The sequence below is a fragment of the Chaetura pelagica genome, unplaced genomic scaffold, assembly GCF_000747805.2.
Source record: "Chaetura pelagica isolate M959 unplaced genomic scaffold, ChaPel_1.0 scaffold10, whole genome shotgun sequence".
In the NCBI taxonomy this organism is placed as follows: domain Eukaryota; kingdom Metazoa; phylum Chordata; class Aves; order Apodiformes; family Apodidae; genus Chaetura; species Chaetura pelagica.
This window is the reverse complement of record NW_009952263.1, coordinates 481,539-498,092: the sequence shown is the minus strand read 5'-3', so window position 1 is coordinate 498,092 and position 16,554 is coordinate 481,539. Positions and strand designations below refer to the sequence as shown.

The 16,554-nt window shown below is 40.3% G+C and overlaps 1 protein-coding gene across 1 annotated transcript in view; it reads right to left on the bottom strand.

Moving 5' to 3' along the window:
- Nucleotides 1-16,554, bottom strand: part of CPNE4 (copine IV) — a 182,017-nt gene that overhangs the window by 13,714 nt on the left and 151,749 nt on the right. Inside the window, exons 11-12 of the mRNA XM_010007483.1 lie at nucleotides 10,272-10,326; nucleotides 1,036-1,087 (exon numbers count right to left, since the gene is read on the bottom strand). Coding sequence (XP_010005785.1) covers nucleotides 1,036-1,087; nucleotides 10,272-10,326 — 107 coding nt within the window. The remainder of the gene's footprint in view (nucleotides 1-1,035; nucleotides 1,088-10,271; nucleotides 10,327-16,554) is intronic.

The following is a 16,554-nucleotide window of genomic DNA, read 5'->3' as shown; positions in this document are numbered from 1 at the left end:
TGGATTGCTTGTCCTCTCTTCTTTTCCTCACTTAATTTCTTGGCATCTTCTCACCCTGAACATATTCTGCTGACCATGCCTGAACTAATAAGGCTGAGAAGAGCTGAAAGGAGCAGCTAGAAAATTTGAACCCAAAGAACATTTTGAAACATCCATTTCAGTATTTGGGAGGCATCAGGAAGGTAAGGAAGAATTAAAACCTGTGAATTTTAGACAGCAATGATTATCTGATCATCTGACCAAGACTCTCAATAAAGTGTTAGTCTGGGATTACTTGTTAGACTGGTTAGAGATTACTGTCCTGTTCTCATATTTTACAAAATATGTGTGAATTGTGGCAGGAGATTGTAGGAGGACAGAATCAGTCACTGCAGACCTCACTGACAAAAACAAGACATACAGCAAAATCTGCTACATGAATCTGGCCTCTGGCTACTGAGGATTAGTGATTGTTGCTGGAACATACTGATATCTTACAGTACATTAAAAGAGCCTATTTCTGCATTTGGTCCTATGGAAGTATGTTTCCTTCTGCTACAGCAGTCCTCAGCTACTGCCCTGACCCTCTGGTAAGGGACATGGCTGAGGTGACTTGCAGCAGGCTGCTGTTGCTAGAGGTCTGGCCAAAGAATTGGTTCTATATGGAGAAGCCTTTGATCAGAGGTGCACAACCTGCTTTTGCGTGTCCTGCCCTCCTTCTTAGCTGCACAACACATGATCTTGCTATAGCTGAAGGTCTGGAATGAATCTAGAAAACAAGGCTTTAGTTTTCAGAAATGCTAGTAATTTGGAGAAGATCAAGTGCTGAATGTCCAGTGTGGTGTGCTTTCAAGGGGACCTATTTTCTAAAGCTAAACCTTAGAGACTTAATGGGTCTATTTTCTAAAGCTAAACCTTGGAGACTTAATGGGTCTTGAAACTCCTGGCTGCTGTGTTTAAAAATTCACTTTAAACAATACTTGGGGGATACAATTAAAAATACAAGTACGTTTTGAAGGGCAGAAATACAGCACTCTATCTTAGTGGGAATGTTACCTGCACATTCTGGGTTGTCTTCATTGAAATTGATTGCAAAATCATGAGAGACCTGCAGATAATGGAAAGAAGAGAAGATGACTGTAGTCAGAAAAATTATTCCAAGAGAACGTGCAGTTAAACACCCCTTACATTCTTTCTGTTTTAAACCTGAGATCTTTAAAGCTTTCAGCCATCAAGTGTGAAATACAGTCCCAGTGGGAGCTCCCTGCAGAAAAAAGTAACAAAACTGGAAGAAAACTCATCAATAATAACAAAGTCAAGAAAAAACAGCACAAAGAGAAAAAAAAAGTACATGAGAAATATATAAATATGGTGTCAGGATTGGGCTATCAATGCCAGCTATAGAAGAGGGAACTATTGCTGAGGAGATGTAAATGCCAGCTCTCCCTAGCTCAGCATCTCAGATTGCAGGACAGAGAAAGCAGGTTTTGATACAGCACTGACAGCACAAGCTCAGCCCCCTTCTGAATCCCATGTTCCCATGGGTGAACAGTTCCTCATTTGTAAGCTATGGGATTACTGGGCAAATCATGTATTTGCTGAAGAGAACGAGAAAGTCACCCAGACTCACTATGAAATAATAAGAAATGTAAGAAGACTAAACTGGTTAAGAAATTAGATTAGGCTGGTGGGAAATTACTAAGAAAAAAACCTGAAGACTCGTTTTTCCTGAAATTTAGTGAATATCCCATTCTCTCTCTCTGTCTCTCTCAAGTTGTAACAAAATACTGCAAAACTATTTTCTAAGACAAATGATGGTAAAACCAAAACATTTGCTGATTTAGACTACAGCACAGCACAGCAAATGGTCTATGGCCCATAGACCAATAGATCAAATAAGTGAATGCAGAGAAGCTTCTGTAAAAGTGAAGTGGTATAAGTCGGCTATTTATTTCCAAAGAGAGCTTCTCACAGAGAAATTAAATTTCCCCATCATATTCTGGCCTTGCTCACCACAGTGATACCTCCCACTACTTATTAAGAGTTGAAACAAAGCAGGACTTCTACCATGGTAGGAAAGGTCTGAAGCAAAACCACACTGAAGAGTCTGCAGCTAGCTTGGCCCAGTCAGGAGTTTGCTATGTCTACACCAAGCACCAATTGCCTCTTTCAAATGGCTTTGCATGGGTCATTTTGGCTACCCTACTCAGCTATGGAAGATAATGCAGAAAGTCACAATGGATGTTCCCCACTGAGCAGGCACAGAAGAGCAGGGTTGTCAGATAAGCTTCAGAGGTGCCCCAAAGCCCTTCTGTCTGGCTGCTCTGTATGTCTCTTGGCACACTTTGCCCAGCTGGTATCTGCCAGTCTCATGACCAGCTGCAGGCCAAGGATAATTGCAGCTGTCAAGAATGGTTATGTGAGTTTTCATTCACTGATTATTTTTTTGCTATTTGGTAGCTTTTCTTCTTACTTTAAGCTTCCTATGTTTTGTACTAACTGCATCTCAGAAGCAAGAGGGATTGCAATGCATGTTAATGTACTGCAGGCTGATTCTGTCAACACTGTGCCTCTCCAGTTAATTTATTTTATAACTACTTTTTTTTTTTCTCCCCAGAGCTATGAATACAGTATTTTAACCTCATACACGAGCATGGGTGGGATGCTTTTGTTGCTATACCTCTTTCAGGATCACACCATACAAACAATTTCTCTGGTGCAGAGCTGTGGCTCCCAGGTTATTATGGAAGAAAAATGTAGACAACAGTTCTGGCCAATAAGAAAGTCCCAAGTCTAGTAAGTGTGCACCATGATCCAAAAACGTATACTGTCTGAGAAATGGCTCCTACTGTCCCAAAACAAGTGGCTCTCATACATTGTCACCCTGGTTCACCAGTAAGAGTGTTAAAATTTATGCTGAAGGCAGGACAGGAAACACACCGGATGCAGACCTACCTGGTTGGTTCCTATGCATTCTGAACAGCCCATCACAATTTAAACAAGATTAAAGTGCAATATGAAGAAGAGAAGTTCTTTGTGCAGCTCAGTGATGGTTCACAAACAGGAAATCATCACCAGAGGCAAGCCAACAGAACACATTTTTTTAAACAGGGTTTCTCCAAATGTTCAGAACTCATTCCCCACTCAAGTGAGTAAAATCAGTTGTGCTTCAACCTGCCCTTGTGCTGTGTTCCCTGAGGTGGCCAGAATTCAAGTGGGTCCAACCCAGCAGAGACTTCAGGCACGTGACATGTGCTGAACACCTCACTGAATTTGGGCTCCTGCCTGATAGGACTCCACATAAAGCCCACCCTTGTTGAAAGGTGGTCTGGATCAAATAGTCAATGCTTTAATTTTCAAAACAGTGCAAAGTAATGACTCTCCCTCCTTTTTATTTTTTTATTTTTTAAAAAATAAACGTGCAAGGGCTTTTGTGACTGAAAGGCAAACCACACTGATGATGGAGGATCAAAAGCTGATATGCTAAATGGCATATTTCTGAAAGTGAATGACACAGCCCTCATGCATTCCCAGAACTGATAAACTAATGGGGAAAAGAAGGCAAAAACATGAATATCTAAGATGGTGAAGACTGGAAATACTCAGGGGAAACAACAAGATGCTTAATTTTTCAGAAGCAAGTTTGTTTATATACAATCTGCTAAGGTCATGTGTATGATGGATCAATCTTACAGTCAGGAAAACAGGGGATATGTCAAGCCACACAAACACAGAATGATTATTTTACAGTGGTACCTGCCTCGCACAGAGAACCTTGCACAGAACTGCAGATCGTTGTCTGTGGTGGAACCAGCATCACCACAAGGAATGTTCTTGCAGAACCCTGATTGTGCCAAAGACCATGAAGTAGGTTTCAAAAATGTGGCTGACCCTCCTGTCTCTTGAGATAGATCCATAAAATCAACCCATAAAGGGAAAGAAAAGATAAATGCTGGAGTGCAAAGGTGATTACATATGAACAGCATCGCATTACTGGGCTTGCTGCACACCACTCAAAGCCTCCAACTAAGAACATTTACTTGCACTTGACTATGTATTAATCTTTTCCCTCTGCAGGACTCCTGATAAATTATTTAGCAGATGTCAGCACTGATGTGGGATTATTCAAACACAGCTGTCCAGGAACTTCCTTCACTAGGAACACATTTATCAGGTAATGTCTTCAAGTTTTTTAAAAAGCAAAATAAGTAGCTTTACCATACATCACCATGGAGATTGCAAGCATTTCTGGGGATACATCAACTAAATAAATAGTCTGTAATATTTTTGCTGATTACAGTAAAATTTTTACCACTGTACCTCCATTGCCCATATATAGACAGTAACAAGTACCTAACTATAGAAAGGCACCCATGAGACTTGCAGGAATGATAACCATACTTTCATATGCTTATAATCAGCTTGGTAGAAAAGCCACCTTAATAGCAGGTAACTTATTTCCCTCATGTTGGGATGTAATGAAATTCATCCTCATAACTGATGAAATGCTTGCTAAATAGATTTCTAACTAAAGCTGAAAGGAAAGGATAATTTCCTAATTCATGAGGATTTTTGAGATTTCATAGTAAAAAATGTCTTCAGGACTTAAACAGAAGCCTCAAAACACAAATGAAAACACTACCCTGGAATCTGACAAATAATAAAATGTCAAAAAATCATAAAGCAAATTGCTGGAAAGCTTTTGCACTACTCAAAGACATTTTGTTTAAGTTGTATTGAAATGTCACTCTATTTTGGCCTTAACATTTTTTAAAATCCCTTTTACTCTAACTGAACTTTCATTTTTTAAATAAAATCTGCTCTGATTCAGAAGCCATGTTTTTAATTAATTTTTCAAATACTGAATATTGATGTGTCTATTCTGAAAATTAGTAATTTTTTTTTTTCTTTTTTTCCCTCCCTCTGGATTGCTGAACTAATTTAAATTAACTTCTGTGCCCTAGTTAGCTCCAGCTTTCCAGAAACCTCTATGGTGATGGTACTGGAACTATTTGACAAACAATCTGACAAACTCAGCCATGGTTAGGAATGCTTTCTTACTAATTTAAATAGAGATTGTCAAAAATCCATGAACAATAATAGAGGCATAAAACCATAAATGCTGAGATGTACAATCTTGAGCACTTATCTGTGAATAAATTGAACACTATTAAGCCACTGCTAGTCTGAAAATTAAATATGGAATACCTGCATATTTTGCAAAAATTTAGGACAATAACAAATTTAAAGAACCATTGCTCAAAAGCTATTATTTTCAGAATGCTCATTAATCAAACAGTTTGGGAGCTGGACAGCTTGTGTCTCTGGCTAAGACCACACTGTAGACATTTCTGCTTGGCAAAGCTTGGCCATTTATTTAACTTAGTACTTGATTTCTGAACATGCTTCCCAGTTTCCATGTCTAAATCCAGGTTGTGTGGATAAGTTGACAAATTCCGTTTTTTCTCTTTTTGTGCTGCACATTCTTGTGCTGGGTCTTTTTTGTCGTTTGCATATTTTTGCTCTCAAGCTCCTCAAAGTGTGGGAATCAGAAAGACAAAAGCACTTTTTTACTCCCTTACCTCTCCAGCAAAACAGACAGTGCAAGTTTGGGTGGTAAAGATGCTGTACTGTTTCTATAATTGCAGTGATGTTCTCTCCAGCAACTCTTCCCAGCACAAGCAGCAAATGAAGCTTTCATTAAAAGTGCAGAAATAACCAAGGACTGTGTTAAAGCAAAGTGCAAGTTGTTTCGTACCTATTTAGGTGTCAGCCTGCAAGTCTCCTTTAGGAAAGAACATTTCATTATTGACAATTCTCCTGTCATGGGGCTGACACAATTCTTAACTTTCTTTTCATTTTAACAGTAAGTTTTGTGGTGCTGTGTGTTTTTTCAGCTCCTTTGAGTTCTGTCTGATAACAAATTAGTGTGTGTGGTTCAGCTTTCTTTCCTCCTCTTCACTGTGCCCTTTGGCATCAGTGTCTGAGTCTGTATTATCTGCCACCTCTTCACTTTACATCAGACTTTTCAGATACTTCTCGTTGCAAAAAAAAGAAGTGATGGATTGGAGACACTGGTGTGGAATAACCAGCATGTTCTGCAAGTTTCATTTGTTAGAAACTCACGTGGGGAATATTGCTCTCATGTTTACTTAGATCAAGGAGTAGGGTGATGTATGTGTCAGGCCGTGGGGAAAAAGATCATATTGCCAAATATTAGATGAAAGATCTCTAGACTGATGAGGAATGTTATATATGGCATGTCTTGCTTCCTTCACTCCCACAGATTCCTTATGTCACTAAAAACCTGATGGTTTTCTGCTAACGGCTGAAGTGTTTCATTTGGAGCTGAAATGAGGGAAAATAAAGTCAGGGTAACAGAGCAGCGTGTTCCCGATATGGAAATTCTGTAGAAAACATATATAAAAATATGTTTTTAAAGGAGTTCACCCTCATGAGATTCATGAAAAGCCTGCAGAGGGGGATACTGACATTGATCTGAAGTGCTGATGTAAAACGTGGGGTGTCTTTTTCCATGGGGAATAATAGCTGGTATAGTGAACATTGGGGTTCCTTTGTAGAATGTAGAAGGATGTGAGGATGCTGGAAATCTCATTGAATGGACAGGTCAACACTGCCCTCCAGCACCCATCCCAGGATACTGGAAGGAGCTCAAGTCAGTACAAAGCCAAGCCATTGGTTTGATATAACATCACAAATGGGTACCTTTCTCCCATGTGATCTAGTGCACCAAGGAAACACTGGAAAAAGATTTAAACCTTATGGTCTGCCTGAAAGAAACAGCTTTCAGCTGGTCTTAAATAGCATTTGATCACTAAATGGGTACTTGTTACCATTGATTCATGCCAAATACTGAGTTACAGGCCTTCTTTTTCTACAGCTTGTGACTGAGCTTGACATGTTTGACTTGAATTCACTTGATCTACTTATTTTACCTACTGTTTTTATCAAGCTGCTTACCTATGGCCTCCCTGCCTGTGTATTGGCAGCCTTTATTGGTCAGCTTTCATTGAGACTTTTAAGGAAGCTATGTTCTTTTAGTTGTGTGGAGGCCCTCATGGTTACTTAGAAACCCTTGGCAGTGGGACTGATTTCTTCCACAGCCATAGGAATTTCTTTTCCACTAGAAGAAACAAAAGAGCAGCTGCTGGGGTACAGAGACCAATGTGCTATAAGCAGGTTAGATCATCTCATTAGGACTGAAGACTTGAAAGCAGGCGCTTTAAATTAAAATGAAAAGCTGGTTTCTCCACATGATGGGGTCAGAAATTAGAACTTTTCATAAAGATTTGAAGATATGAATTCATGCAGTTATGGCACTGCTGACCTTTAACGAAAAAAAACCAACTTTGTATGACTTGCAATACATTTGACTGGAAGCATCAAAAGAACATTTGAATAGCATAAAACCTGCAGTGTTGCTAGGGTGTCTACAGTGTTACCATATTTTTGCAGCAGAAGAGAAGCTAGGCAAGACAAGTTGGGAGCCCTTTTTTCTACAGTCTTTGTTACTTCTAATTATATCAGTTTCTTCACTGTTTCTTATGCATCTTTGCAATATGTTCCACATCAAAAACTGATCACTGTTGGTTTTAAAGTAACTTTATGACACTAATGTAGACTCAATTACTGATAGATTTTCAGGTCAATTGGTCTTGACTTATTAACGCATCATGATGAGGCTGACTCTTCACTCTCTTAGAGGGTACATCTTTCAATGTAGAAGTGCAGCCAAAGCCAAGAAGGGACTTGGAAGTGTTGATACAGTTTATTCTAAGGAGACAGATACCTGTATGGACTGTGTAGAGTATCACAGTGAGGGACAGATGACTGTTAATTCCTAACCCAGTTCAAATTGGATGCGCCCGTGATGGACACCAAGCTAATTATTTTTCCCCATCTGTTACACAGAAGGGCTAGTCCCTCTGCAACATGGCTCTTCTCTTCTTTAAAGTTTTATTACATTGGTAAGCTAATGTCATGTCATTTTGTCATTGCAATTTTCTGTCACAGTTTTCCATAGTGGGGATTAAAGGGGTTGTTCTAGCCCTCACTTGTGTCTCCATTTATTTTGGGACTTGTTTCCTTTACTTGGACATATGTAAGCCACAAGGAAGTAGCCCCATCCTCTTAACTCTACCCTTGTTTTTCCTGAACTTACCAAAATCTGAAGGTCCTGACTAATCAGTTTTCTTGTGTTGAGAGGTTAGTAAGACACAGACTCTTCAAGACAGCTCATGCTATTAGACAAGATTCTTCATCCATGGATGGGTTACTAACTTCAGTGGAAGTTTCTGACTTTCTTGAGAGTAGTTGTCAGGAGATTATCCAAACACCAGTTCTGCCAAAGCAGAAAATCAGTTGGTGTTGGTGATTGTAGGAATATCTCGTTATGAAGTCCCCCCTGAAATAACTTTCTGTCAAGGCACATGTTTTTCAGCCAACACCTGAAACATACTCTGACAATCAGGTGAAGAGGCTGTTGCCTGGGACTAAAAAAATGGGTTTGTTGCCCCTATGCTCATGTGACCTGAGCCATCAATGCTACCAGCTTATTATTCTGGCTAAGAAGCACTCCTGTACTGTTAATTTTACTCTACTGCCATCACCAGGAGACTGGTGGAAAGACTTCAGATGGCGCAGTAACATCTTCCTTCAGGAAATCATTGGATAAATATGGTTCTCTACAGCTGAAAGAATTGCAAGTTTTCCCTCATGCAATGATGGTCACCTTGCAGATACTGGGACAGCCAGCCCCTGGCACACCACGAGGCTGGTACCTCTATCTAGGACAATCACATTGGTACATGGCATTGCCAGTGACGGCCAGTATGGGGCTTGAAAGAGTGATCTGGTTGTGATATATAGATCAATTAATCCACTCAACACAGCTATACAGCCATGGGTAGGGAGGTACATAATCGTGGCAAAGGGATGGACATTTGACAAGTAGCTATTGTGGTTCAATAGTGTGTCTGGTGGTAAAGGCTGTTCAGTATGCTTATTCTGTGTGCATTTACCACATTAAAATATGTATCTAAGTTCTAGAAGCTGTGTCTGATTTTCAAAAGCATTAGCACTGGTGATACTTTCAGGAACAGAGCACTGCAAAATACCTTGTCAGGCACAGTCCACTTTTTTACAAAAGTGTTTTTTAGCTTAGAAGCCAATGGTGCTAAGACATAGGTTGACTTACCTTAGAGATCTGTTTGCAAGCACTTACCAAATTTGCTGTACATTGTTACTGCTACTCTTATGCAGGTAACAAATCTGCAAGCCATGAGGAACACAATAGTATGTTTCTTTTATCTGCTGATCCCTGCTTTATAATGCTGAAGGACACATGATCCCTCTTACCACAGAACTATTCTCACCTGGCCAGGTTCACCTCCCTAGCACAGCCTGATCTGAGAGACACAACTCAGAGGAGGGAACATGGGGATGCTGGATGAAGTCTGCATGATCTGAAGCCCAGTGCTGCTCTTTCTCAGATAGTATCTGAGTTGCAGAATCAGCACCTGGTTTTCAGTTACTTATTTGTGCAGAAATAAGTAGCCCATTGATTACATTAGCTCTGCATATGCAACACAGGATTTGAACTTCTACCTGTTTCTTTTAGGCATTTTTCTGTTGGATGCTCCTTCTTTTACTCCACTGTCTTCACTCCAGCTGTACCAAGCTGCATATTTACACTCACAATTGCACCATCACTGTGGATCACTCTCATTTCGTGTTGTTTAGAAATACTACTTCTCTCTAGCATGGATGCATGGTTTTTTATTTATCTTCCTGGTAATGAAGATGTCCACTGTGGCACAAAAATTTACCACAGAGCAAAACTCTTCTAAGGTCTTAATTTTCAGGAAGAGATTTTCAATCTCTACGTCACAAAACATAGACATATGTGGCTCACTGAACCACATCTTCCAAAAATGGTTTCTGTAAAACCAGGGCTCACAAATTTTCCAAATACGCTTGGCAAACGTTTAAAAATTCAGTTGTCCAGCTAATAGAATGTTCTCTGCTGACTAGACTAGCATCCATTAACAAAGCTTTGCCAATATAATGAAATCTTTTGAGTGAAACACAACTATTTTAAGTCTAACCTTGAGTTCTGGTTTCAGTCAGGTATCATTGGACAAGAAAGCCAGATGAAAGAAAACAAGCAGCAGTAACTGCTCCCCACGACCCTTGCTCTGCACTAAACCATTTCTCCCTTATTTTGTGCCTCATAAACCAAGGAAGCTAAAAAATGTCATTTATGCACCTACTTTGTATTCTGGGGGTATCCTTGCTCCGAATCCAAAAGCTGGGAACATTTTGTCACTGGAAAAGAAGAAAAAAAAAGAAGAGTGCCCACAGAGAAATATATTTTGTTAGAACAAACATTTATTCTTCTGTAAACATGCATTAAAAATGCAAAGCAGTGCAACAGTATAGAAAAGGTGTTTAGGTCAAGACTGTGACATGGCAGACTGGAAGGGTATCAGATTAGATAAGGAGGGGTGTGTGCTGACCAAGTAGAGAGTGATATGGAAGATTTTTCAAATGAACCCCTAGAGGTTTTGGGAAGTCAGAATCTTTTGGAGAATGATCAAGATATCTTGCACTTTTTCCACAAAAGCAGCAACAGGTCTGTATTACCCACTCTTTTGTAGTATCTGTCTTCACCTGAGGATGAGTTGCCTTAACAGCCTGTACCAACATTTATTCCATACGAATACAATGTGCTCCCCTAGGTCCAAAAATGGGTGTAGTGAAAAGATGAATCTATAATTCATAGTGTTTGGAAATTTGGGTTCTTATACCAGTCCAGATTCTAAAGAGACTTCCTAAAGTATCTGAAAAGGTGCAGTTTCACATCCCCAAACCTGGAGGTTCTGTAAAGCTTTCCACCTGCGTCATTAGTAGTCCCACTGAAACATAAGATTACTTTAATTAGCCACAGGTTGACTGATACCTTAACAAATGCTGTGGCATGGTCAATTTGCTTTCAAACACTACAGTGAGGTTGTTCCACCCCAGTTAGATCTTTAGAGAGAAAATTTCCTGATTCAGAGGACCTGGAAACTTTCAAGGGTGTTCATACCCTTTCAGAAACACGCTGATGTCTCACACAGCCCACGTGCTGTCAAGTTGCCTCTTCCCAGATGGCAAAGTGGAAAACAACAAGCTATAAGGAATGTCTCGTCCCTGAGTCAGCACACACTCACTTGAGGTTAACAATTCACCCAAACATATGCTTAACTCCAGACACATCCTGAAGCCCTGCTGAAGTCACTCCAGTGCTCTAATGAATCAAACCTCTCATAGGTTTATCTAATTCTGCTTACAGGGCTTGTTGAGTTTCTACTACCATTATTGGCACTTTCAAAGACTCCCAAGAGAGGCCAACAGCTTCAATTCTCTTTGTGTAGTTCAAGATATTGCCACTCCAAGTATCAAGTGAATAATTCCTTTCCTAGACATACTCAAGGAAGATAATAACACCCATTAAAGTTGCTGTGAAAGGCACCATGATATTTCTGATACAAGCTAAAGAAAAATTGAAGGGTTTAAAAGAAAGCTGAAATAAAGCCTCCCCCACTCCCCTCAAAGTTAAATTTGCCACCATGGGATAGAGGAATAATCATCAAAGCACTGGGAAGCAGTGATGTCTGTCGTCTGATAGCTTAGCTCTCACAATTGTTGTTCTGCTATGAAATTTAGTTGCCACATAAATCTTGGGAGCACATTTCTGTGTACCATATGTTACATCGTGTGACAATGGATCTTGGAAAGGAATACTAACATCATTTGCATGGTAATGAAACATTTTTTTCCAAGAGATGTCAGAAACAAAATAGCTGCTGACATTTGATGCTGACCACCTGCTGATAGCCTTCTCTTTGATTAAACACTGCTGGAAGAGGGGAAGCCCTTATAAATAGATTCAGAGAATGCAAGTACACACTTAGAGGGCAAAAAATAAGAAGCCGCTAGAAAAGGGCAGAAAAAATAATGTTATACATCAGTGATTAAGTATAGTTGGATTAGAAAACCAAACCCTGTGGAGCTGGAAGTTGATTGATTTTGGGCAAGAGCAAACAAAGACTAAAAAAAGAATTTTACTTAGGTAGAACATAAGTGTCTAAGTTCAATAAAACAATCAAAAATGCTGGTGTTGGTAGCAATTACTCAACCTGGGAGATGCCTAAACCCACACAGTGCCTGACTCTGTACTGCAGCATTTCTTGAGCTTCAAGAAGTGTAGGCACTCTAGTATCTGCAGCTCCATCTTCTGCTCTGCAGCAATTCAGAGACAGCACTAAGTGATACCTGCAGCAGCCTGGATTCTCCTTGGGGAGGGACTCCCACATTCCCAGTAACACAGTGGCACAGGCCCCACAGTTTCTTCTGCACTCAGAATACCTTACACCACAGTCAGGACACCTGCCTTTATGTCTGAATCTCTCATTTCTTCTCCTTGAGCTAGTGCCAGTTACTGCTACCATTGCCTTGTGAAAGAGTAAAGCTTGATCACATAATGCTCTCCAGATGGGTTCCATGTGGCTGCATTTTAGAGGGAAGCACATGAACTCTAGAGAGGATGGGTATCCTGGGGTCTACTCCTGTGTGTAGTACCTTCTCCTGCCTCATTCAGAATAGCTCTGCATTCTCCCTAGGAAGCTCCTAATTTTCCAGAATATAGGTACATACCTCTGGTATTCTGATTCAAGCTGCTGGGACAAGGAAGTAACTTGCATATGATCCCAGAGCCTGAACCTTAAGGTAAGAAGGGAACCTTTGATTATCACTCATGACATCCCTTGCATAAAAAGAGATGTTCATGTTATTCCCTGGCCACACCTTGAAATTTGTGGCTGACAGCTTTCAGAATAAAAATAAAATGGTCACTTAAGCAATACTTTTCCTCCTATCACACAAAATAAGGTGTTTAACTACTAGAAAGGTCTCACTCTTTAGTAAGTATGCAGTTAGTGGCTTAGTGTTATTTCACAAAGTAACCCTCTCTAGTCTTCTCATCCACCTCTCACTTTGTCATATGAGAAAAAAACCCAGCAGCTGAGCCTGCTGCCCTCATTCTGCTCATCCTGCAGTACCGAGACACAACAGGGAAAACGTGACCAAGAAGGACATCCAAGGATTGTCTCGCTTGCAGGACAATCCCTTATGGTGTAGAGGCACAACAGAGCTGCTCTGCCAGACCCTGGGCTATCATGGCAGCTTGCAGCAGAAAGAAGAGCAGCTTCCCAGCTTCTGTAAGCTATTTCAAGGGTTAGACCACCCAGGGACTGAAAAGACAGTCAGAAAACAAAAAGGTTTCCTCCTGCCTGAAGGGTGAACTGCATGCATCAGAGACTCCAGCCCTGTTTTCTAATCTGGCATTTCAGTAGGAAAGGGATCTGCTCTATTGATTTTTCTTTTCTTCCTTTGTAATTTAAACTCAATGAAAAGAAGAAAAGTGAGAACCAGTTTTCTTTTCCTTTGTGTTGCTTACTCAGGCATTTGAGCTTCATTTATAAGCCTGGGACCGTGGCTGAAGGACTGGGACATGACTACAGACATAGTCTGTCAGCACCTTCCCTGGCATAGTGCTGCCTCTTGCCAACCAGCAGCCCCCAGAGACATCCCAGGGACAGTCCAAGGGATAGCTGTGCTTGAGACTGTTCCCAAATGGCAGTTTGAGTATCACCAGTTTGTGCTTGGGAGGAAGAAAGCTGAGGTACAAGTACACGGTCAGTGTTATGTCCTTTGGCCTCAGGCCACATCAGGATCTTTGATTTAGTTTGTTTAAACCTCACCAGAAAGTCCTTGGCACACAGAAGAAAACTGCCTGCACAGTCCTGCTGGAGACAGATTGCTAAAGGGATGGGAGAGAAACACAGAACTGGAAAAACAAGAAGGTTCCATAAAATCAGAATTTTACAAAATCAGGATAAAAAGGACAGTTGCTTGGCAGAATCTTTACAAAATTAGTCTGTCATGTCTACTTCACATTTAATATTGTTCTTTGTTTTATATAGGTTCCCTGAAAATGAAAACTTGGCATAATTTTCAAAAAGCTGAAGTGTAAGACTTAAAGATCAAAAAAGTAAAAGCACCAGACTGACTTTTATACCTGCCTGTATAAGGGCAATGAGTAGAAATGCAAGCATAAATGTGTAGGGCTTCTGGCACTTTTTCCAGTCAAGCAGGCATATATTACTGAAAGGTACCAAAGACTGAGCACGGACAGGGTTCAGGTTCAGTGTTCATACTGGTAAATATAAATTAATGCACACAGAAAGGAATTGTCAGGACTCCAAGACTGCAGTCTTCTGAACAGAAATACAACCAGTTAGTCAGAAGTCTCTGAGTAACTTCAACTCAATGTCCAATAATGGACAGGAGAAAATAAATTCTGAAAATATCCCTTATTATCCCTTTGGAACAATGCTTAGTTTTAGTCACCCATCCTTTAAGGTATCCAGTGGAGACAGGGGAAGCTCAATGACAAATCAATACATTAACAGGGGCACAGAGGAGAGAGGTTTCAGTGAGCTGTACTGCACAGACAGGAAAGGAGATGAACAGTGGAAGTAGTAAGGTTTTGTAAATTAGTAAGTGATACAGATAATTATACCTTTTTCTGTTTCACTAGAAATCTTAGTGTTACTGGAAGATAAGAAATATGTTTAAAATAAAAATAAGGAGACAAACTAAAGAAAATTACAAAATCCTTCCTCATTAACCACTGGTGCCCTCTGACATTTTGTATCATAGAAACCTGGAGTTCAGATTTATTCTGAGAAGGATTTGCTATTCCTAGGAGAAGAATTCAGATAAAACTCTTCCACTGGGTGAGATTAATTACTCAGACATTAGAGAATCTTTTGCAACTTCCTCTGAAGCTGCTGGCGTAGAAAATGCTGGAGATAGAGCTAGATGTTCACCAGTGTGGCAACACCTGTATTCAGAAAGGAAAACAAGAGCTGTCAGGTCTATGTTCTCTGAAAATGAGTTCCTTATTAAAAGCTATATTTGGAACCTAAGTTCTTAATTGTATGGAGTAAATGTAGGGCGGGGGGGAAAGGGCCTAAGTAATTCTAGATGCCATTTATCCATTCTGGAAAGATTAACTTCTAGCTAGCCACTTACATGGGTTGTCTGGGACTCATTTTACTGGTGGTCATGAAAGCCCTTTGGTAGGTAGCAACAGATGTGCTTACCTGTAAGCTCCTGAACTCAGTGCAGCAATTTGTGTGGATGTTACTAAACTGACCTTGCAGAGCCCTAGCTTGAAAACCTGCTCACTTTATGTTGGAGCAACACAGTAGCAGGAGTGGTACTAATGATGCAGTGAATGGGGGGAAAAGAAAGAAACATCAGGCGGGGGCTGGGGGTGGGAGAGGGAAAGAAACACTAAGAACCCATTTTTTATTTAAAATTACCAAGAATCTTAAATTTACAGCTCTCTGAAGTTCTTGCAAGGAGTATCCCCGACTAGCATCCCTGGATATTAAGCTGTCACTTGTAATTTTGGTTTTGGGTCAGATCAGAATTATCAGGGTGTTATTTTTAAAGTGCTATGCTGGATGCAGCAAAATCAATTACTATGCTTTCCATTTTCAGTTCAATCTTAAAAGAATAAATTCTGCTTCTGCTCTGCTCTACATACTTTACCTGTGATAAAAGCAGGTATTTTTCCCTTGTTAGAAAGAAGTTTCAAGTTGCAAAAACAAAAGGGGAATGTCTGTCACACATGTAATTGAAAAAAGTGTGAATGTAAGGAGTGGGAAAAAGAAAGGGAGGAGGAAAGGGGAGAGGAAGAAGCAGAGGAGAGAGGGGAAAGGAAAAGAAAGAGAAAACAGCAAATACCACAAACAAAAGAGCGTCATCTCTAAACTCAATTAAAATTGTAACCTTTCATGTTCTGGGAGTGAAGTAGAAGAATATAAGCTGAATTAAGTGTTTCTTTTCTAAAGCATATGAATGAATCATGTTCCTGAGCGTATTATTTAGTACTTATCTGAGGAGGGCTCAATACCAGTAAATTCTGAATCATAACTGCTTACAGGGATTAGCAGCAGTTCCAAAGAAAATACAGAAATCATATGAAATATTTAAACATTTTCAGTTCCTGATTTGCAAGCAGAGTTAGGTAAATAAAGGACATGATCTGTATGATCGAATATGGCTAAATAAACATGTTTAAGTGGAAGGAAGCAAAGCTCATCCACTTCACCGCTTCCAGTTCTGCACAGCCACTTGTGCTCCTCCAGGATGGGCTGGGGGTAGATTCAGGCTGTGGTCCAGCTCTCAGCCTGCCCCAGTCAGAGCCAGAAAGATCACAGGAATTCATCAGCAGCAGTGTTTTCTCCCCCTAAACTGTATTTGTCCCTGGGGGATCGCTATGCTGTCACCACATACCTTGTGGTTGTGCCTGATTTGATACAGCCACATTTCTGGTTTGGGCCAGGTTACCAGGTGTTTAATCAAACCTACACTGTACCTGACAAGGCTTGGCATCTAGTCCATAAGGCATGGTGATTCTTAATGGAGCAGCAGGAA